Raw genomic sequence first — 18,955 nt, 5'->3', positions numbered from 1 at the left:
AAAGCATCCAAAGAGCACCATGTCACGGGACCTTTAAGAGGCTTATTTACATATCCATCACTTACGGAGCAACGTGGTCATTCATGAAGTTGGTAACTGTGTGTCTGCTGTTTTGGTAGTCAGTAGTGTAGAGACTTTTTATAGCTTTTATTTGCTGAAAACAGCCAAACAGCTAAACTATGAGCTGAAACTCGTTATAATGCTTTGCAAAGCAGAGGAGAGCTGCAGATCCACGTGATAACTCTGGTTCAAAAAAGCTCAATGGAAAACTTGATATCCCAGTTGTAACTATCACACCATAAAAAAAGTCTTTCACACCTCCCATTGTTTTGTCATTTGATCCATTTTCATTTAAAAAACTAAAGATTATAGCTGCTTTAAGGGTAACCTCCATGGTGTTTAAATAATTAGGCAGAATTTGCATTAATGATGTTATTGCTAGCCAACTTCATCATGAAACAGCATCTACGGGGAACAGAACAAATTTGAATGAGTGTATCAGTGTATGTAGTGTATTAAGTATACTGTGTGTGTATATTGCTTCTTTTCAGAGGGTGTGAAGCTGAAAAATCAACATAGACCTTTGTGATTTGTGATGTGCTCTGTTGGCTGCCCCCTCACACCTGCCTGTGAAGCCTGTGGTTTCGTTGAAATGAAGCTGACTTCACTGTGTAGACAGCAGAGCCTTATCACACAGCAGCAGATCTCTCTGTAGGAGGTGAGCAGTACTGTTACCTCAGGAGCTACATACACACATCCAATCCTGCAATAAAACAGTCACACGGGCCTCCAGCAAGTTTTCCATTTAATTTATTCATGTTGTTAAGTGCAATCGAAATATTAGTTTGATTACAGCCAAAAGTGGGGGATGCGGAAAAGCACAAAAGAAGAGCGAAACAAACAAGGCTACATTTTCAGAACAGCCAATCCATCTGCATTATGAGCAAGAATGCAATTACAATAAAGTCATGTGAAAACAATAGTAATCCGTTGTCTGTGACAACTGCGGAATTTTCCGTTCTTGTTTTTATCCACATGTGATAAAGAAGCTGAGAACAGAGAAGAACGAGGAGAAGTGAAAAAAGAGAAAATAAGGTGGCAGAGGAGACTGATCATCAGTTGGTTCCCAATATTTTTGAGCTAACATACTACATGACTTCATAGCTTTACAGTTAAACTGAACCAACTCTAGCATCACAACTAATAAAACTAAAACATGTATTTTTTAAACTCTACACATCACAAACCTGGAGCACCACAGTTTATATGAAATGGTCTCTCAAATTGACTGATGTTTCTTCTACTCTGCAGTTCTTTAGTCATAACAGGTGCCCTCCATTAACTGGCAGTTTTTCAGACACATTTTCTTATTGAGAAAGCCGTCTGCACACAGTGTGTGCGCACACATACACACACACAGAGCAGGGCACAGAGTCATTATGTGATGCATTTATCTTTGTGGGAGGCAGCGGTAGGGCAGCTAGTCTCCACTCTTTCACACTTACTAAAGAGCCAAGGAGACACGAGCAAGCACAATAGAGGATTGATTAGAAAGCTGTATCAAATACACAGCATTTGGTCATGGAAAAGGTTTCAGCGTCTGAAAAATAAATTCATATGGAGGAGGTTAGGTGAGGATTGAGATTTCAAGAAGGAAAGGGGGGAAAGAAGAACCTAGATAGATTAAGAAAAAAAGAGAGTAAAAGAGAGTCAGGGGTGAGAGAGGACAATAGGAGGTGAGTGTGAGGCAGGAAGGAAGAAGACACCTGTGTGACCTCTCTCTTTAGAAAAGGTGGCCTGCCCATGCCAGGAATCATACTGCGTCATGGTCACCATCTAAATAGTGAAGAAAACACACCTTCACGGCGCTGTGAGAGTTGTTACTGAATACTGAATATTACACAAACATATACAGTATATATACATATACCATATATACATATATCTATATATAAATTCATACATGCATATATACATACATATGTATATATATATATATATATATATACATTCATACGTACATGTGTACCGTACACACACAGACATATATATATATATATATATATATACAGTCCCTGACAAAGTTCTTGCGCATGTGTACAAATTGACCTGAAGTGCCGCTGAAATATATTTCTAATCAGATTTATTTACAAGAAATGGCTCATTTTAATCCCAACAGATTTTGTATAATGTTTCAGTGCAAAAAGAAACTGTCAAAAAGTATTTAATATTCACAGCTTGGTAAAGCCCATTGAGTCAATTTTTGCAAAGACATAAGTGTTGTCGCCTTGTCATATGAGCTTCACCTGTGACTAATAAAGGATCAATTAGGTCTAGGTGTGTATAAAAACAACCCCAGTGCACTAGACCTTCACATCAACTGAACTAGACATCTGCAAACTGCCTAAGATTCACCCTGAGACTAAAGTTTTGATTATCAAGAGGCTGAGACCAGATCCACTGCTGATGTGGCAGACACCTTCAATGTGTCTCAGCGTCAAGTACAGAGGATTAAAAAACATTTGAAACACATGGAGATGTTTTTGACAAGACCAGGTCAGGCAGACCCCGCAAAACAACTGCTCGAGAGGACCGTTTGTTGGCTCGAAAAGCTATGTCTCTTTCCAGAAATCATGCCCCGCTTATTCAAGATAAACCACAGACCTGGTTGGGAGAAGTTTCATTCATTTCATTTCTTTCTACCAGACTCAACCCACCAACCGTGTCACCGTGCAGAAGTCCCTCAAAGGTTTTCAATCTTGTCGAGATCATTTATTTGTGTATTACTCTTATCTTTTGGCCAACAAAGATTTTCTAAAGCTAGAGTGATAAAAAACTTTCATAAAAAACTTCTCATCTGCCTCACTTCACTGTGTCACCGCAGAGCTTCCAAGCTGATTTTGCACGTGGAGTCTCAAACAATCCATCTGGGATCTGTCTGAGGACCAAGTCAACAGGTAGTCCGGAAAAAACACCTGCCAAAACCATCTTTGTGTGGTTTCTGCAGTATCCAACTATTTCTTACTGGGGCAGTTCTTTCTGGCTGAGAAATTAATAAAAATTTTTAAGTGGTGAAAAGGGTGGTTAAACTCATAAATGAAAATATCATTTCAGAGACGTTGACATAGATATTGATATTCTTTCTTTTCTTTATAACTTTAAGTCACAGAGGTTTTTGTTCAACACCTGAAGTCTCGTCATCACACACACACACACACACACACACGTTCATTTGGTTTTGGAGAGAAAGATAAATATTAGTTCAGAGACTATGAATTGGAGAGGAGAAATGGGCATATTGTGAAATGGTCCTTACCATCAGTCAAAGAGACACAATCACAATCATTAAATGAGAACTGGCAAATTCCAACTGTCTTTTGAAATTGTCTCATTAAAATCCTCCTATCTTAGAGGAGGGTTTCAGCTTCAGTGGAGCAGCAGCTCACACGATAACGACTTTAGTGACATTGCATAGTTTCTGTGCATATTATAATGTCCATCTATGAAGGGGGTTTCATACATAAGGCTTATACAAACAAAACCAAAGGGAAGAGAAATGGATTACAATGGAAATAGAAAGCTTCCATTATGAAATATATACAGTATATATACTTTATATATTATATAAAAGTAGGTCTATGAATAGAAATTAACATGGGTGTTGTAAACCATTATCCTTGTATCCACTTGCAGCTGATGTCACTGTCATGCTGATGATTGTTTTTTATTTGAATAAATTGGCCATGTGACACATCATGGGGTAATACGTTACGGCCCTGTTTGCTAATGTTGACCATATTTCATACTGTGTCAAGAAACAGGAATACATGTTGAGAAAATGAAATTCAAAAAATAATGACTTTATGTTCTGAGTGGGCGATTGGTGCAACATACTTTTCCTGCTTGGGGGCAACAGTAGTGAATAGCCTTTAACTGCCATATTTTTTGTAAAAAAGGTTTCCAACACTGTCTCATTATTTATCCTTTGTTTGCACACTATTATTTATATCAATATGGTTTCAATGCACCTTCCACTTTGTGATGCATGATAACTGTTGGACACCATTCAGACAAAATGAGTCCTATCTTACACTATGGTAGTATCTATAAACCAATATCCAACAAATTATTAAACCCTGCTGCAGTTTTCCTTACGTCTCAGGTGATATACATTTTTTTTTAACCAGCCTTAAGTCCTTAAAGGATAGGTTTGCATGTGAAGTCTATTTTAATACAATACTCACATTCCCATTTGAGCAATTTTTGGTTGCTGTGATCATCCCTCCTTTCCACAATGGTTGTGAAGAGATTTCTTTCTAACACAATTCTACTGTAAGAGATGGGAGAGAGAAATAAAATCCACCTACTCTGTGCAGAAACATTCTTAAGGTCAGCTAAGGCTGATATGTGAATGAGTTAGACACATCAAGCAGGTATCTTGCAAACAATCTTTTTAGTACATCATTTCATGTGTTATTATGCCTCTGCAGCCGCCGGCAGTCTGGGAAAAGATTAAGGAGGGAAGGGTTGTACTGAAAAGACACAAAATTGATTAGGACTTTGGCCAGCATCACTTACAAAATGAACTGCCTTTGCAAGGCATGTCTTAATATGCATACTGCAGGAACAATAACAGCAACCACAATGTGTCCCCCATCTGCACGCTAACAGCAAAATAGTAATTGTATCTGCTCACCAACACCTATTCTCACACTTCACCTAAGGAAGTACATATTAAAGTAGAAAGGTCAACACAACATGGTTTTCTGTGAAAGTATTATATGCAAATACCTGCTTTAGTTAGTAAAAATAATACTGATGCAGAAAACTAAATACTGTACTTCTGGACACCCAAACACTATTGTTACCTTGTATTGGAAGACTGCTTTATAAACAACTGAGTGTGAGCCAGCACATAAATCACAGTCTGAAAGAAGTAATTAGGATATTTCCCCACACTTTCCTTTGTGAAATTGACCATTAAAGATTGATGATACCTTGTAATTTATAAAGAATATTAATCATTTCCACCCTTATCATAATTTAAACAATTGAAACAACTTTTTCCTCCCCTGTATTTTATTAAACACTTATATACAAATGTATTAATACAGGACATGTAAAGTTGTACATCTCAACATGGTGTAAACAGCTTTGGGTGCATCTAGTACAAATATCCAAACTCCACTACGATACGGTAGGTATTCACACAACACTGAGTAAACACACTTGTGAATTTCAAGCATTTGCAATGTATATATATATTTTTTTATCCAAGCTTTCCTTTTGATTGCTCATGGTTTCTTTACTAATCTAACTGATCCATCAAATTATACTAATCTAAATGATCCATCAAATGATACATTTCATTGTGACTTTTGTAGACTGTGGTCCTATGCAGCCATGTAAACCTTCAAACTGAGGCTTCAATCCCACAGGATCAAAGTACAATCATGCAGTTCCCTGAGAGGTAATGTGGTCTTAAAATTGTCATCTTCCAGCCAGTCTTTGGTCAGAGGTAAAGGAGTACTCAAGTTTATGTGTTACACCATTTCACCACAGATTCAAGATGTCACCAAGTGTCAGAAATAAGTCTCCATCCACAGATCCTCTTCTGGTCATAGGCAGTCTCTGCACAGTGCCACCTGGCCGTTACGATAGTCCCTGCAGGGGCAAAGGCGCTGGTGTTTGGCACTGGAGCCAGCACAGCTGAACAGCAGGGGATCCTGCTGCAGGCTACATTCAGCATGCTCTGCTGAGAAGGCCGGGAAGAGGTGGTTCATCTCGGACTCCACTCCGTCACACTGCAGGTCCAGCCTAAAACCAAAGACAGAGGAGAACACAGTTTAGGATGCAACTTTGAAGACATTATTTCAGTAATAAAACACACTAATGTAATGAATGGAAGATATGACACAAAAAGAGATAGACAGTAGCTGTGTTCAAAATGTTTCCCTAATTCACTATTCCTGTATAGTGTTTATAAAATAGTGAACTATGTAAGGATCAACCAAACGAGATTTCACTAAAAACATTGTTGCGTCAATAAATGTTGTCATGTGTGCGACAGTGCTCCCAGTATCACGTAATCAAACCAAAACAAAAATAACTTAATACGTCCCTGAACCAAAGCGAGCACTCAGCGGAATAGTAAAAGGTTGTGTATATGTTGCCTGTTGCCTGAAATGAAAGACTGGTCCATTTCCCTTTTTAGTTTTCGCAGGTGGTTCTTTCTCTCCACCGGGAAAACAGGGCCGCGTTGCATTGTGGTATACAGGAGAAAAATGTAGAGTACATTGTATGTACACTCAAATTAGCAGTGCATTGTGAGTATTTCATAGTGGAATATATAGTGAGTGAAATTAACCGCAGAGAATTTGAACACCACTACAAAACACTATATAGTGCACTATTTTCATGATAGGGAACAGTTTTAAACACAGATAGCATGTCATGAAGTTGAGAAGCAATCATGAAGTAATCAATAGTGGATCAATAGTAGAGGCATTAAGAAATGCAAAACATGACTATTGTTATAATGCAGTGTTATTTTTCCATAGCCGTGCATAAATAGGAGCAACTGAAAACCCAAATTGTGCATAGTCAAAATAACCAATTATTCGAATGAAGAATCTTACGCGCTGAAGGCCTCCTTGATGTTGATGAAACGATACAAGGCAGGTTCGCAGATAAGTCCTGCACTCTGGCACGCCATCACACACGACTGGCCCTCCTGAGAAGCCAAAAGTCGCAGGGCGCTGAGGGGTGGCCAGGACGGGCAGGAGCTGGCGTTGGAGGCCCAGGTCAGGATGCTGGAGTTTGGCAGGAGGACGAAAGGACTGGGAGGGCTGCTCAGCCAGGATGAGTTTACTGGAAGAAACGGAGCTTCAGGGGAACAAAAGTCCTGCAGATGCAAAGATAAAGTGACACAGATCAGGAATGTGTTCAGTGTTATATAGCAAACACTTTGACCTACAAGCTCAAATAAACGCTACACTCCAATACAGAGCAGTGACAAGTTATACATTCAGCTCTGCATACACATCCTTCTGGACAGCTGATACAGGAAATAACAAAAAGAACAATTAAGATACAAAAGGCGCATATCATATCGAAGCTGACGAGTCCTCATCAATCTTCCAGGAAATTATATGAATGCAGTTATGCCACCCAATACCAAATGAGGTTTGGAAGCAGAATTAGTCTGTGGTGAGAGCCCTGATTAGATTCCTCCTCCAGCTGCGGCTATTCATAAAACCCAGGTAATAACATTTCTCTGACATGTCCCACTGGCCTCCAGACCCGTTTTATTAAACAGGCTCCCAGTGCCCGCAGGCAATAACTATGTTTCCGATCTCTCCCTCTCTGCTGCACTTCCACTCCTAAACAGACATCTGACACAGATCCTTTATTTATTTAATTTAATTTTTTTTTTATAAAACCAGTGTATTTTAATATCTAAGGGGCTTGTGAGAAAATCCCCAGAACTTACTGTTGGTCATTAAACAGTAACATGTACTGTGTAATTATAGCAACTTTAGAATGATGTCTTTTTGATTCTACCACTATGAGTCATCAAGATGCCCAACACAACACATAAGGGAGAAAGAAGACCATATGAAACAAGCCTGCGTCTTAAGTTGATAGATTTGATAGTGATATTTTACTCAACAGAATGCTAGAGAAACAATATTTGCAGTCGCATGACCACACAGATTGAGAAGAAGTTTGTTTAACCATGTCAAGTACTGTCCATACTATGCGCTAACTAAAAAAAGAATGCGCAGGAAAGTCATTAACTGAACCATCTGTTTTAATCATTCATGAGACCTTGTTGCTTCCGCACTACTTGCTTTAGTTCTGCACACTTTTTAAAATGCAAGGGATAACTAAAATTGACATTTTGGAAAAAGGTTAAGTTAACAAACACCAGGCTTCTTTCACAGCAGAGATTTTGTACTGGCATAGTGTGCCATGCTATGCCAGTGTGACAGTGAGCCAGTATGCACAATACCAGGACCCTGAAACTCAAGCATCTAAATGTAAATGGAATTCAGCCTTCATTAAAAAGGTGCTGTAGGTAGGATTGTGAAGATCATTGACAACATTGACAACTTCTCAGTCCCTCCCCCCTTTCTGCTAAAACGCAAACTGTCTCTTAAGCCCCTCCCCTCACAAGGGAGAATAAATGTGTGCGCCTGAGCAGCGATTAACACACAGTTAAAAAAAAACCTTGGCCCTGATTGGAGGATCTGAACAGGGAGTGGGGGATTTTTGCAAATCACACTACAGGTTGTAGATGGTACCAGAGGAGCCAGATTTGTTTTTAAATTACATGTTTCATGTAGTATTACTCAAATGTGGGGTCAGTGTCAGAAAATATGACAGAAAGTTAGTTTTATAAGTCTTACCTACTGCATCTTTAATCGTTTTATTATTCACACCTGTGCTCCTCCTGCTGACATCATCACTAGGTTTTATATTCATCCAATTAGGTATCTCAGCTCTATGTTGATCCATCCCCCGTTAGGAACAGCTGGTCATTGTCAATATGAGCACACAAGAAATTGCCCTCACTGATTGTTCTAACTTGTTTATTAATAACTGCACTGGTCCATATGGTTACAGCCAACAAAGAAAACAAACAACTCTGTCTCTTTCCTCTCTAAATGTGTGTTTGACCTCCAATCGAGTTAAATGAGAAGTGTCAATCAGGGGAATTTATAGGGATACGACAAAACAAATACTAATAGGACAGGTATTAGTGTGAAGTGTGTACCATCATGCAGACAATGTTTACATGGGAAGAAACTGAGCTGCCATAAGAGTACATTGTACGCAGTTCAGAGTGGGACTGAAGCTCTGCCAGCAGCTGCAGGTGAGAGTAAGTCATCGTGGGAGATAAGAAGACAAGAGGTTCAGTCAGACAAGGTTGGTAATAGAAGTTTAGAAATAAATCGGAAAAGTCAGAAATGGTGGAAGAGAAGGTTGAGAAAAGTGGAAGAAAAGAGAGTGAGCAGAGTGTAATTGCGAGTCTGACAATGTACATGTCAGACGGGCAGTCACAGTCTCAGTCAGACACGGCACACTGGGTGTGTGTGTGTGTGTGTCTGTGTGTGTGTGTCTGTGTGTAGCCTGGGGAGAAATGGTGCCAGAGCACAGAGGCTAACATTTCTTTAACCTGCCACTGCCAGACAGTATACCAACCATCAGGACATGATGGATGTACCAGAAGACAACATCTGTAAATACAGAATAGAAATGAGTGTGTGGATATGAGTGAGTGAGTGAGTGAGTGAGTGAGTGAGTGAGTGAGTGATTGTTTAATTTTTGGTTGCACATCTGTCTGAGTACTCACCCTGGATTTCATACAGCATATCTCGATTATTGATGAATTCCCATTCAGATGTGATTAAAAGGCTGCAAGCCCATTTTTATGTATGAGCTTTACTTTTCTCTTTCATCACTGTCCTCTAGGACCATCATTGAGAAAAATTAGTCACTGAGCTAGTCTATTACACATGCAGCTGTCGCCTGCAAATAATTTAATAGCTGACCCAGGCAGTGGAGCCGAGGAATAAACATCGAGTCTCAGCAACTAAGAAATCCCAGAAAAAGGAACTTACAGTACATTGAAGCTTATTGATTTAATTGAATGGACGTAATGCTTCAAAGAGAGGGGAAGTTGTGCGGTTGTAATAATCCAACTGCTGTTTTAATTCTTAAACTGTCATCAGTCATTCATCCATTCAACATTCCTTGAAACTTCCCTCAAAACACAGGCTGAAATGAATATAGACATCACCACAAATTTGACCAAAGTCACAAATTATTTCAATGAATACCCAAAGTTAAGCTTGAAGCTTCCTCTTAAAGTGACCCAGTGTCAGAAGAAGAAAATTACACAAGACAAAGAACGCCTTCATGCCACTCCTATATGATATACATTCTACGTTCCCCACAATTGTCTGTATGCTCTGTACAGTAAAATCTGAACACTTGTATTTTTGCTGAAATATGCCAGACGTGTCTAAATGCACTGTTTCCATTTGCAACTAGTGTAGTCAATTTGTTACATGCACCTTTGTTTGTTTGGTTGCAAACTTTAAATGCAAGGTACATTTTAAAGTTTCCCTATGGAGTTTTGACTACTATTAAGGCTACAGTATGGAGCAAAGTTTCTATGTGTGGGTCCCTGTTTTGTTTTTTTCTTCTATGCAAGGATGCCCAGAATAGCGATACACGTTCCAACAATTCCACTGACTCAACATGTAACACGTTTAAAAGGAGAATTACGTTCAATTTCAACACGTACTTCTGTTGTGTGTAAATTAGGAAGTCTGTCAGTGGCGAGAAAAATAAAAAAAACATTGGTGCTACCTACAAAGTGTGTTCCTCCTACTAGCGTAGATGTGAGAGAAAGACATAAAAGGTATGCTAATATCAGCCAGTGGACATACCTCTGTTTATTTCCTGTTTTCCGGTGAAGTCCACACTATTCGAAACATGACTTTCTGTCGCATCTACTGCAGTCAAAGTAACTGTGTGCACTCGGAAGGAATCACTGCACATGGGTAGGAACTTGTAATAACATTTTGAACATGTTTAGAGGCTAAAAACAAGTTTACTTGCCCTGTTTAAGCCTCTTGGGTGTTAACTCTAGCAGGAGGATAACCCGGTGTAGGAAGCACCGATTGCTTCCATTTTTCTTGCTATTGAAAGCACCCCAAAAGTACAAACAACAGAGCAACATGTTGAAATTGACTGGAATTCTCCTTTAAGATCTTAAACAATGCATCGTGGCAAGTCACACAGAGTAGAAACAGAAACCTTGTTTAGCTAGAGTAAAACACCATTGGGTACATTTATGAGAATTTAATATTGCACTTCCCTAAAGTTGGGGGGGATCACATGATTCACATTTTAAAAAGAACGGGTAAAATTCTTCATCCGAGATGTCCTGACTTGTAGCTTACATTTTTCACAATAACAATCATTCTCGTTAATCCCTTTTATTTGCCTACATCTTTCAAACACCTCACCTCCAATTTGTAACACAAGCCTAAATTGAAATAATGATGGCATCATCAGGGTCACTTTTTCAGACTTTGGAAAGCTCCTCCAGAGCCACAGAAGTAGTACTAGTACTACTTTACTAACTAACTACATTAACACTAGTACACATTAACCTACTAATATATATGACAGATCTATCTATCTATAAATAAAACACATATTGGACACAGACTGCCTACTGTCATTTAACTTAAACTCTTTGTAGCAATGCTTACAATGACAAATTAGTAACATTATTTATTTAAACAGTTGCTTCCTGACTTTAGTCAGGACCTGTTTTATTCTGGTTTCTATTGCTATGTTTTATACTAGGAGGCAACATCTGCACCTAAATATAACTTATTACATCATTATGACCTTACCCAGCATGCCTACTGGTTATGTTGCTTATTGAGACCCACCTGGTTCTGAATGTAGGCATGAACTCTTTCTAGCATCCCCTCACAGGTGTACTCATACGGCAGGTATGGCTCCACCTGCGAACACAGATGTGCACACAGATGAAACCGTGTGAAAGAGTCAGTGTGTGTGTGTGTGTGTGTGTGTGTGTGAAAGAGTGTGCGAGTGTGTGTGTGCGTGCGTGCATGCTCGTGTCCACAGAACCAAGCCATAATTACAGGAAGAGCGCATCTAATAGTTAATCAAAGCTGACACATTCATTAGCGTGATTGTGAGAGGCTTATACCATGCCACAAGCCACACATTAAAATCAATGACTTAATACATCACAGGTGACAGCTTTGAAAATTGATTTCATTATTTTTTAGTGACGACTGCATCAATATGTCAAACAATGGATTAAACTGACAGCGAACCACAGGTCATCCACTGCTGTGGAGGCTGATGTTTTTTGTGCGTTCTGGGTCCTTTGGGTGCCGTTATCAGTGTTGCTGTTACAGCCTGTCACTCATTGTCTGCCTCGTTGATGACAAGAAACGGATTTAAATTCACTGAGAGAAAACTGATCAATAGCTTGTCCTCTTCTTTCAAGTGTTTTTTTGTCCTATACAGTGTCGTGGGGAACACAGGGGTGACAGGAAGACACAGGTTTGATGGTGGAGTAGAAAAATTACTGCAGTTTGGAGATAAGGTTTATACTGCTGTGATTACTGCATTTTGAAACCTATTCGATTTTGAGGATATAAATGATAATGATATATTTTAGGATACATTCTGCAAGGATTCTCAGTGCAGAATGTGAATGTGCAATGAATATTTCCCATGGTAGCTAAAGTAAGATCTCATCGTTTACTATCAAGACACTAAAGCACTCAGGCTTTTAAATTGATAAATGGTTCCTTTTAGTGTTGTGTTCCTTTTAGCATTCTCTTATTAGTTTATTTCATCTGAGTTTAATGAAATGTATCCAGCACTTCAGAGATTCCGCAATGCAATTTGCCTTTTGGGCATCTTTATAAAATATAATCTGAAGAGAGAGAAAATAAATGCTTCATAGAGGGCGATTTGAATTCAGCAGTGGAAAACATTTTTAGAATGACAGTGTGCAGTTTATATACCTAAACTGATTGCTTTGCTCGGCCACAAAAATATGTGAGCAACTATTATTATTTCACACCATCAACAATGACGATAAAATGAAACTCCCGCCATGTTCCGGAGGCGAGCTAGGCTGGGACCAGCCGTGTCCAGAAAAAGGTACACGAAAACCCAGCTGGGGGGTAAGATCGGGCAGGTGTCACAGACATTTGTACTGCTTCTGTGTCAGCTGCCTGTTTCCTTTTTTCCACTGTGGACTGTTGCCATGGCGCCAGTACAATCTTAGGCAACAGCGTGTCAAACAGGCAGGCAGCTCTTGAGCGTGATGACAGAAGCAGCAATCTAACATCACCAACATGAGCAGAAGCACTATGAACAAAGCCTAACCAGAAAAGTGTTGAATTAAGCACATTATGTGCTGAGCTTTGATGTACTTAATTGCGGGGCGGTAATCTAGGTCGTCTTGGGTAAGAACACTGAACGCCAAATTGCTCCCGACGCTGAGCCATCGGTGTGTGAAAGTTCATCTGGTGAGCAGGGGACTTGCAGCCTCGGCCACCAGCGTATGCATGGGTGTGTGTGTGTGAACGGTAAATGGTGACTATAGGCTACTATGTAAAAAAAGCACTTTGAGTAGTAGTTAAGACTAGAAAAGTGCTATATAAATGCAGTCAATCTACACTTACATTGAACTACTGTTTTCCAAATACTACATAAATTAAAAGAACATTTTGTCATTTTTGGAAATGCTGTCTTATCAATAGTTAAGAAAACCGACACCACTTTCAGGTTTGTACGGTAAAAATGAAGTCATAATTTATCATTCAACCACGATTACAAAGGATATTAAGTTTTTTGTTTTTTTTTCTTCTTGATTGTGTATGAATCAAATACAGTGCACATACACATGTATGTATCAGGTGAGCTCAACAAGATCATGGAAAACAAAGCTGCTCTAAGTCGCATTTCATCTTTTAAATGTGAGGTTAAACTTGCCCAGTCAGCCTTTGTGATTAGTATTGTTTTTTGCTTCCCCCAGGATCCACTTTTTAAAACTAAATAACAGCGCCACAACGGGTACTTCATTTTGCCTCTATCAGCAGGAAACACAATGTCTATTTAACACACCTGGCAGGTAGAGGCACTGCGAGAGGCCTGGCTGTGGCTCAGTGTTGTTCTTGTGACAGATTGAGCACAGTGTGATTGATTAACATGATCTGCTGCGGACAATGCTTTCTGCTTGTGGGGCTGGCCTCTGGAAGGCTGCCATGTAAGCCCAGGTGTGGGCACAGCTTACCGACTGAGCCGCTCAATATCTCAAGCAATTAGCAGCGCGGAGAGCAGAGAGGGAGCCAGCTAAGCATTTTGCTGTAACGCAGGATGCCATGATTAAGCGCTTTATTAAAGGCTGAGGGCTTCAAAAGTGGGTCAAACCAAGTCTGTAAAGCCAAACCATTATTAATATCAATCATTATGCAGCAGTGCAAAGTGTTCTGGGAGTACTGTAAGACCGTTATTTTGTTGAATGAGTTGTGCTGAGGTTGGCAAACGCCCAAAAATTAACATACATTGATCCTCATGATCTCACGGATGGCCGCATCAAACTCCTCAGAGTTATTGAAGTCGATAGTGATGACATGCGGCCTGCCAATATACTGCTCTGCATACGGATGCTGAGAGGACACCTGAGGGAGGAAGAAATATTCACAAAGTATATTTACAATCACAATCCAACAACTGAAGTCAAGATTTGTGTGCATATTTATTTGCCATTACAAGGGCCGTTTTTTGTCTCAATCCATCAAGAGCATCTACCTTCCTGGAGGTGGGCTTCCCTCTGAAGAAGTCATGATTAAGAGAGCTGTGAGGGGGAATAAACTTGGGTTGAAGAAAGATGCAGCCATTGGCTATGGCCTCTAAAGGGGCGGGACCTTCGTAGGGGAAGCCAAATCCAATGAACAGCTTGACAGAAAAAGTAGATCATGAGTCTTGACACTGAGCTGCTCATATCCAGGTCAACACTTAGCTCTACAAACGCATAAAAACGTCAACAAAAATATTTCATTTTCACCCAGAATGTGTGTATGCAAACATTGGAGTCATCATTTTCCAAGCTCATGAAAGTGATGTTCCCACCTTGGCCTTTCTGAGGAGCTGCTGCAGCTCCTGCTGAGGCAGCAGACCATGGTTCTTGACAAAGGCGGGGACCTCTGGAGGACGCTGCGTCTCATAGTACACCGTCCCATGGATCTCCATGTAGCGATTCAGAATGTCCAGGAACTTTTCCTTTCCCTTTGAGACATACAGGTGCAAAATAAGTTAAAAACATAAAACGGGGGCAATGTAAAGTCATCTACATTTCCAATCAAATCATTTTTTGTTTCAGTGGACCAGATCCCAATTGGTTAGTTCAAGCCTTTGACTACCCACTCTGTGTTTATGGTTTTAAGGCTGTTGCCTTTTGCCTATGTAGAGCTTTTAGTTGTCTTATGTTGCTTTGAAAACTCACAAAAGTGCAGACGTCTTCAATAGATAAACGCGGGGCGAGCTCTAGCTCACCTAGTAGTGTGCGCCCCATAAGTCCTTGAAAAGAGCCCAAGAAAAGCTCAAAGGTGTTGGGAAAGGGCAAGAGTATCACCTGTGCCTGAATAAAAGTATTGGTTCATGAAAATAAGGCAAGCTGATCTAATGCTCGTTAGCACCATCATCATGATACTGATTACGATCAAGTACCTGTGAAGTTGTGAAGGACTTAAATCAATGTTTATCTTCCGCATTGCCCGGTGGAGACAATTTGCTTGACTCATTTCACTGACATTAACACTGAATTAGTTTATCTCAAAAGGTGCTTTTTTCCAACGGATGTTATGATTTATTCACTAATGCTATGCCTTCAAAGCATAAACCATTCATAAATGTCATCCAAGGGTTATACCTTATTTTTCATCTTGGGTCATTTTAATGTCTCCGGGAACATGGAGATGAAATCAAACTTTATTTTACTTTTTTTCTTAAAAAAGAAAAAAAAAGGCATGACAAACCTTTTTTTTTCAAATTCATTGTTTTATCTAAATTGGCTTAAACATTTTATTGTGCTCCTCTGTGCTACATTACAGAAAAGGTTTATAAGTTAGTGATAGTGCTGGATGTCAGCAACAAAACTGAAGTGAACTATATTTCTGAGGCAACAAAAGGTGGTGTTTTTTTTGGTATTTAGGGAATCGATAATGCCAGTGAAAAGCCAGTGTACTTACTTGAAGCTGTGAGAATCCATCAATGATGCATCATGGGATGATGAATACAGAATAGTACACAGTGAGAACAGAAGTGAAGAGGAGGGGCGTAGAGGAGAGAGAGAGACCAGTGTTCAGGAAAACAGAATATGACATTAAGTATTAATCACTTTTCCTCTCATAGGACTTTTACAGGCCCCAAATCTCTCATGTGAATCTCAAAATGTGGAGGAAGAGCTTGCTCTCAACCAGGGGGGATTCATTGTCTGGAGAGACCCCAACACATCTGTCTTTTACCTAATACTATCTTTCAGAAGCACAAACTTTACATTGCAGCTCAACTTGCTTTGAGGAACAGGGAATGTTATGTCAGTGCAGGAACAAAGCTGCAGTCGGTGCAGTGAAACAAACCTAGTGGGAGGCTGCAGCACACTTCAAAGTTACAGGAAGAACGAGAAACCTTGCCAATAGCTCGAAGGGAAAATTTACTCTAAACAAAAACAATTGTTCCTCTGCCATCACACTTCAGGCCAGATTCCTGCAGGAGAAACTTGTTTGCAGGAAATGTAACATCTAGCCGGTGTCTCACAGTGCACCTTATCAAGGTTCACTTAGGAAAGGGAGTTCTACATAATTTACATTTATCCTGATTTGATCAGCTTCATCTGGGATGCAACATTATAACGTATGCATTCAATCTGTCTGTCTGATTCATGTCATGTGTAGGGATATAATGACTCCACTAAAGCCGGATTATCAAAGTCTGACATAGTGGGCTCCACCTCAGACAAAATGGAGACAACTGGGGGAGCTCTGGAGGGCCTGAACAGGCATAATGTTAAAATGTGCTACAATTTGAACTCTGTTTTTAGCCCATATTTGCTTACATTTTGTTAATTTGTCAGATTTAAAAGTATGCCGAATCAGCAATTCCTGTTTGCGATGTGCCCATGAACTTTAACTGGATTTATTTAATAATGGACAAAACTTAAAAACATGATGATTTTTCCAGGCAAATTCTGGAGTTGAGTGTGTTCTGAGTTGCCAGAGTTAAGACTCCAAGAAGGAATGTGATTTTTGACTTAAATTCACCTCACGCAGTGTCTTTGCCTTGTCTCCTCTTAAACTCTCCTGTGGCCCCCTGGGGAAGCAGGCCTCAGTTTGAAAACCTAAACCATGGTCCTATAGCTAATTGGTGTCAAAACCCTATCAGTCCCCAAGAAAGTGTCCTAAAGTACATTTAAATGTATTGGTTTATCCTAAAAATAATTTTGAACAGCACCATTTGCACTAATTTTATAAAAGTACTGTAATTGTAACTTAAGGACACCTTATTTCTTAACAGGATTTTCAACACAACAGTTCTTTATAATGTAACAATAACAACCAAACACTGTTTAACATAAGATGAACAAATGTACAGTGTTTTGTTAGGTTCATTCATAAGTGCCATCTTTACGAGAGTCATTAGGGTAATATGAAACCATCTGAGAGGTAGTAGGAAGCCTCTCATAAGAATTGTGAAATGTCATGTTGCTCTTCTATAACAGATGGGTACTTACTTGCTTTTGAACTCAGAGTTACACAAGATGACATCACACTTATAGTAACAGGATCATCTAGGATTTTCTTTTTGTCTCTTTGACTCTGTGTCCCCTTTGAATATATGTGTACTGTAATTCTTCAATCCAAAGCCACAAAGTAAACAAGCTTTTAAAGGAACCAAATTTGAATGAAAATGAAAACCTGACCGAATCCATTGACAGTTTTTGCAGGAGCTATTGTGTGATACTGACCTTCCACATGCTGGCTTCTTTGCCGTACACAACAGCCATATTGTTAACCTTGTTACGCTGAATGTTCAGCCTCTCCGTCTCATTCAGCTCCTCCGCCACAAAACCCATAAAAGAGTTATCTGGAGTGTGGGCTGCCAAGGACAAACAAAGCAGTTGGCAACACAACATCTCAAGTCCAATTTCATATCTAAAAAAAAAAAAAAAGTGATTAAACTAAAAGGAGCAGCTGTGGGGATCCAGACTGATGCACATGTAGAGAATACAGAACAAAAGCAGCACTGTGGGGATTCTGTAAAGCTCAAAATCATAATGTTTTATTATCAGTAATCAGTATTCCATTCATTTGTGTGGCAGAGTGTGGTGAAACGACGCCACTGCTAACTTCATCAGTTAAACATTCATGTATTTGCATTCTCCTCAACTGGATAGTAGACCTTTACTGCATACTAATAAAATGAATTGAAGCAACTTTACAAAAGTGACGCTTTCCTCTCCGCCATCTTTGCAATGGATTCAATCTTCAAGGAGTTTTGGATCGCAGCTTTAACGGGCCACAGCTTACAACTCTCAGGACGCAAAACAACATGATAGCATGAATGATAGCACACACACACACAAAGCAAATCTGCTACAGCGTGGAGATGCCAAGTGGGTAGCAGAAAAAAAAACAGTATTGTCAGTCAATTTTTAAAACCAAGATGAAAGCTTATATCTTCCTCAGTGTCATTTTGGAAGCAGTAGGGTCTCTGATTGTCACAAATTTGAATCAAAGACTACTCCAAAAAAGATTTTTTCTTTCACCAATTTCACCAAATGTGCTGTGACCACCCTTTTCTTTTCACTGACCCGATTGTGGCTGCTCACGCTCTCAGTAACATAAACACGAACAAACACATACACAAATCAAAAACACTATGTTTTTTGATGTCATCTGTGGGGGGTTGTTTAGAGTGTTTCCCATAAGCAGATGCACAACCTCAGTTAAGAGCAACATTTGTGTTAGCAAAATTAAAGCCCACATACGGAACATGGTCATGTACTGCTGGCCGCGAAGGTTCCAGTAGCCCCAGTTGGTTCTGTAGCCGTGCCGAGTGGCATACTCCTCATGGTTGTAAGCAGGCTCAGTGCCGAAGGTGTCAATCACTCGGATGTGGCACCTGGGAAGAAATTAGAAATAGGCTGAGCTAAAATTAGATCAAAGTTGCCTCTTGCTTTCAAATAATACAGTTTCCATCTGACTGAGTGAGACAAACAACAAAAAAAGTAAAAAATTGCACCTAGTTTGGTTTAATTTCACCGTATGTAGCACATACGCAGAATCCGTCAACATGTCAGCCATGGTGTGTGTAAAAA

At 39.7% G+C, this 18,955-nt stretch overlaps 1 protein-coding gene across 3 annotated transcripts in view; it reads right to left on the bottom strand.

Moving 5' to 3' along the window:
• Window positions 1–5,264: 5,264 nt before the first annotated feature.
• The window catches only part of mgat5b (alpha-1,6-mannosylglycoprotein 6-beta-N-acetylglucosaminyltransferase B), a 51,319-nt gene continuing 37,628 nt past the window's right edge, over window positions 5,265–18,955 (bottom strand). Inside the window, exons 10-18 of one of the 3 annotated variants that reach the window (XM_032537678.1) lie at window positions 18,626–18,759; window positions 17,603–17,733; window positions 15,828–15,833; window positions 14,710–14,865; window positions 14,389–14,535; window positions 14,142–14,258; window positions 11,478–11,552; window positions 6,639–6,904; window positions 5,265–5,817 (exon numbers count right to left, since the gene is read on the bottom strand). In XM_032537678.1, the coding sequence (XP_032393569.1) occupies window positions 5,619–5,817; window positions 6,639–6,904; window positions 11,478–11,552; window positions 14,142–14,258; window positions 14,389–14,535; window positions 14,710–14,865; window positions 15,828–15,833; window positions 17,603–17,733; window positions 18,626–18,759 (1,231 nt within the window). In that variant the 3' untranslated portion in view covers window positions 5,265–5,618. Of the gene's footprint in view, window positions 5,818–6,638; window positions 6,905–11,477; window positions 11,553–13,593; window positions 13,751–14,141; window positions 14,259–14,388; window positions 14,536–14,709; window positions 14,866–15,827; window positions 15,834–17,602; window positions 17,734–18,625; window positions 18,760–18,955 lie in introns of those variants that run through there. The other 2 variants (XM_032537680.1, XM_032537681.1) reach the window with 2 other exon arrangements.

The sequence above is a fragment of the Etheostoma spectabile genome, chromosome 15 (genome assembly GCF_008692095.1).
Source record: "Etheostoma spectabile isolate EspeVRDwgs_2016 chromosome 15, UIUC_Espe_1.0, whole genome shotgun sequence".
Taxonomy (NCBI): Eukaryota; Metazoa; Chordata; class Actinopteri; order Perciformes; family Percidae; genus Etheostoma; species Etheostoma spectabile.
The sequence above is the reverse complement of the archived record's forward strand: the minus strand, read 5'-3'. Positions and strand labels throughout refer to the sequence as shown.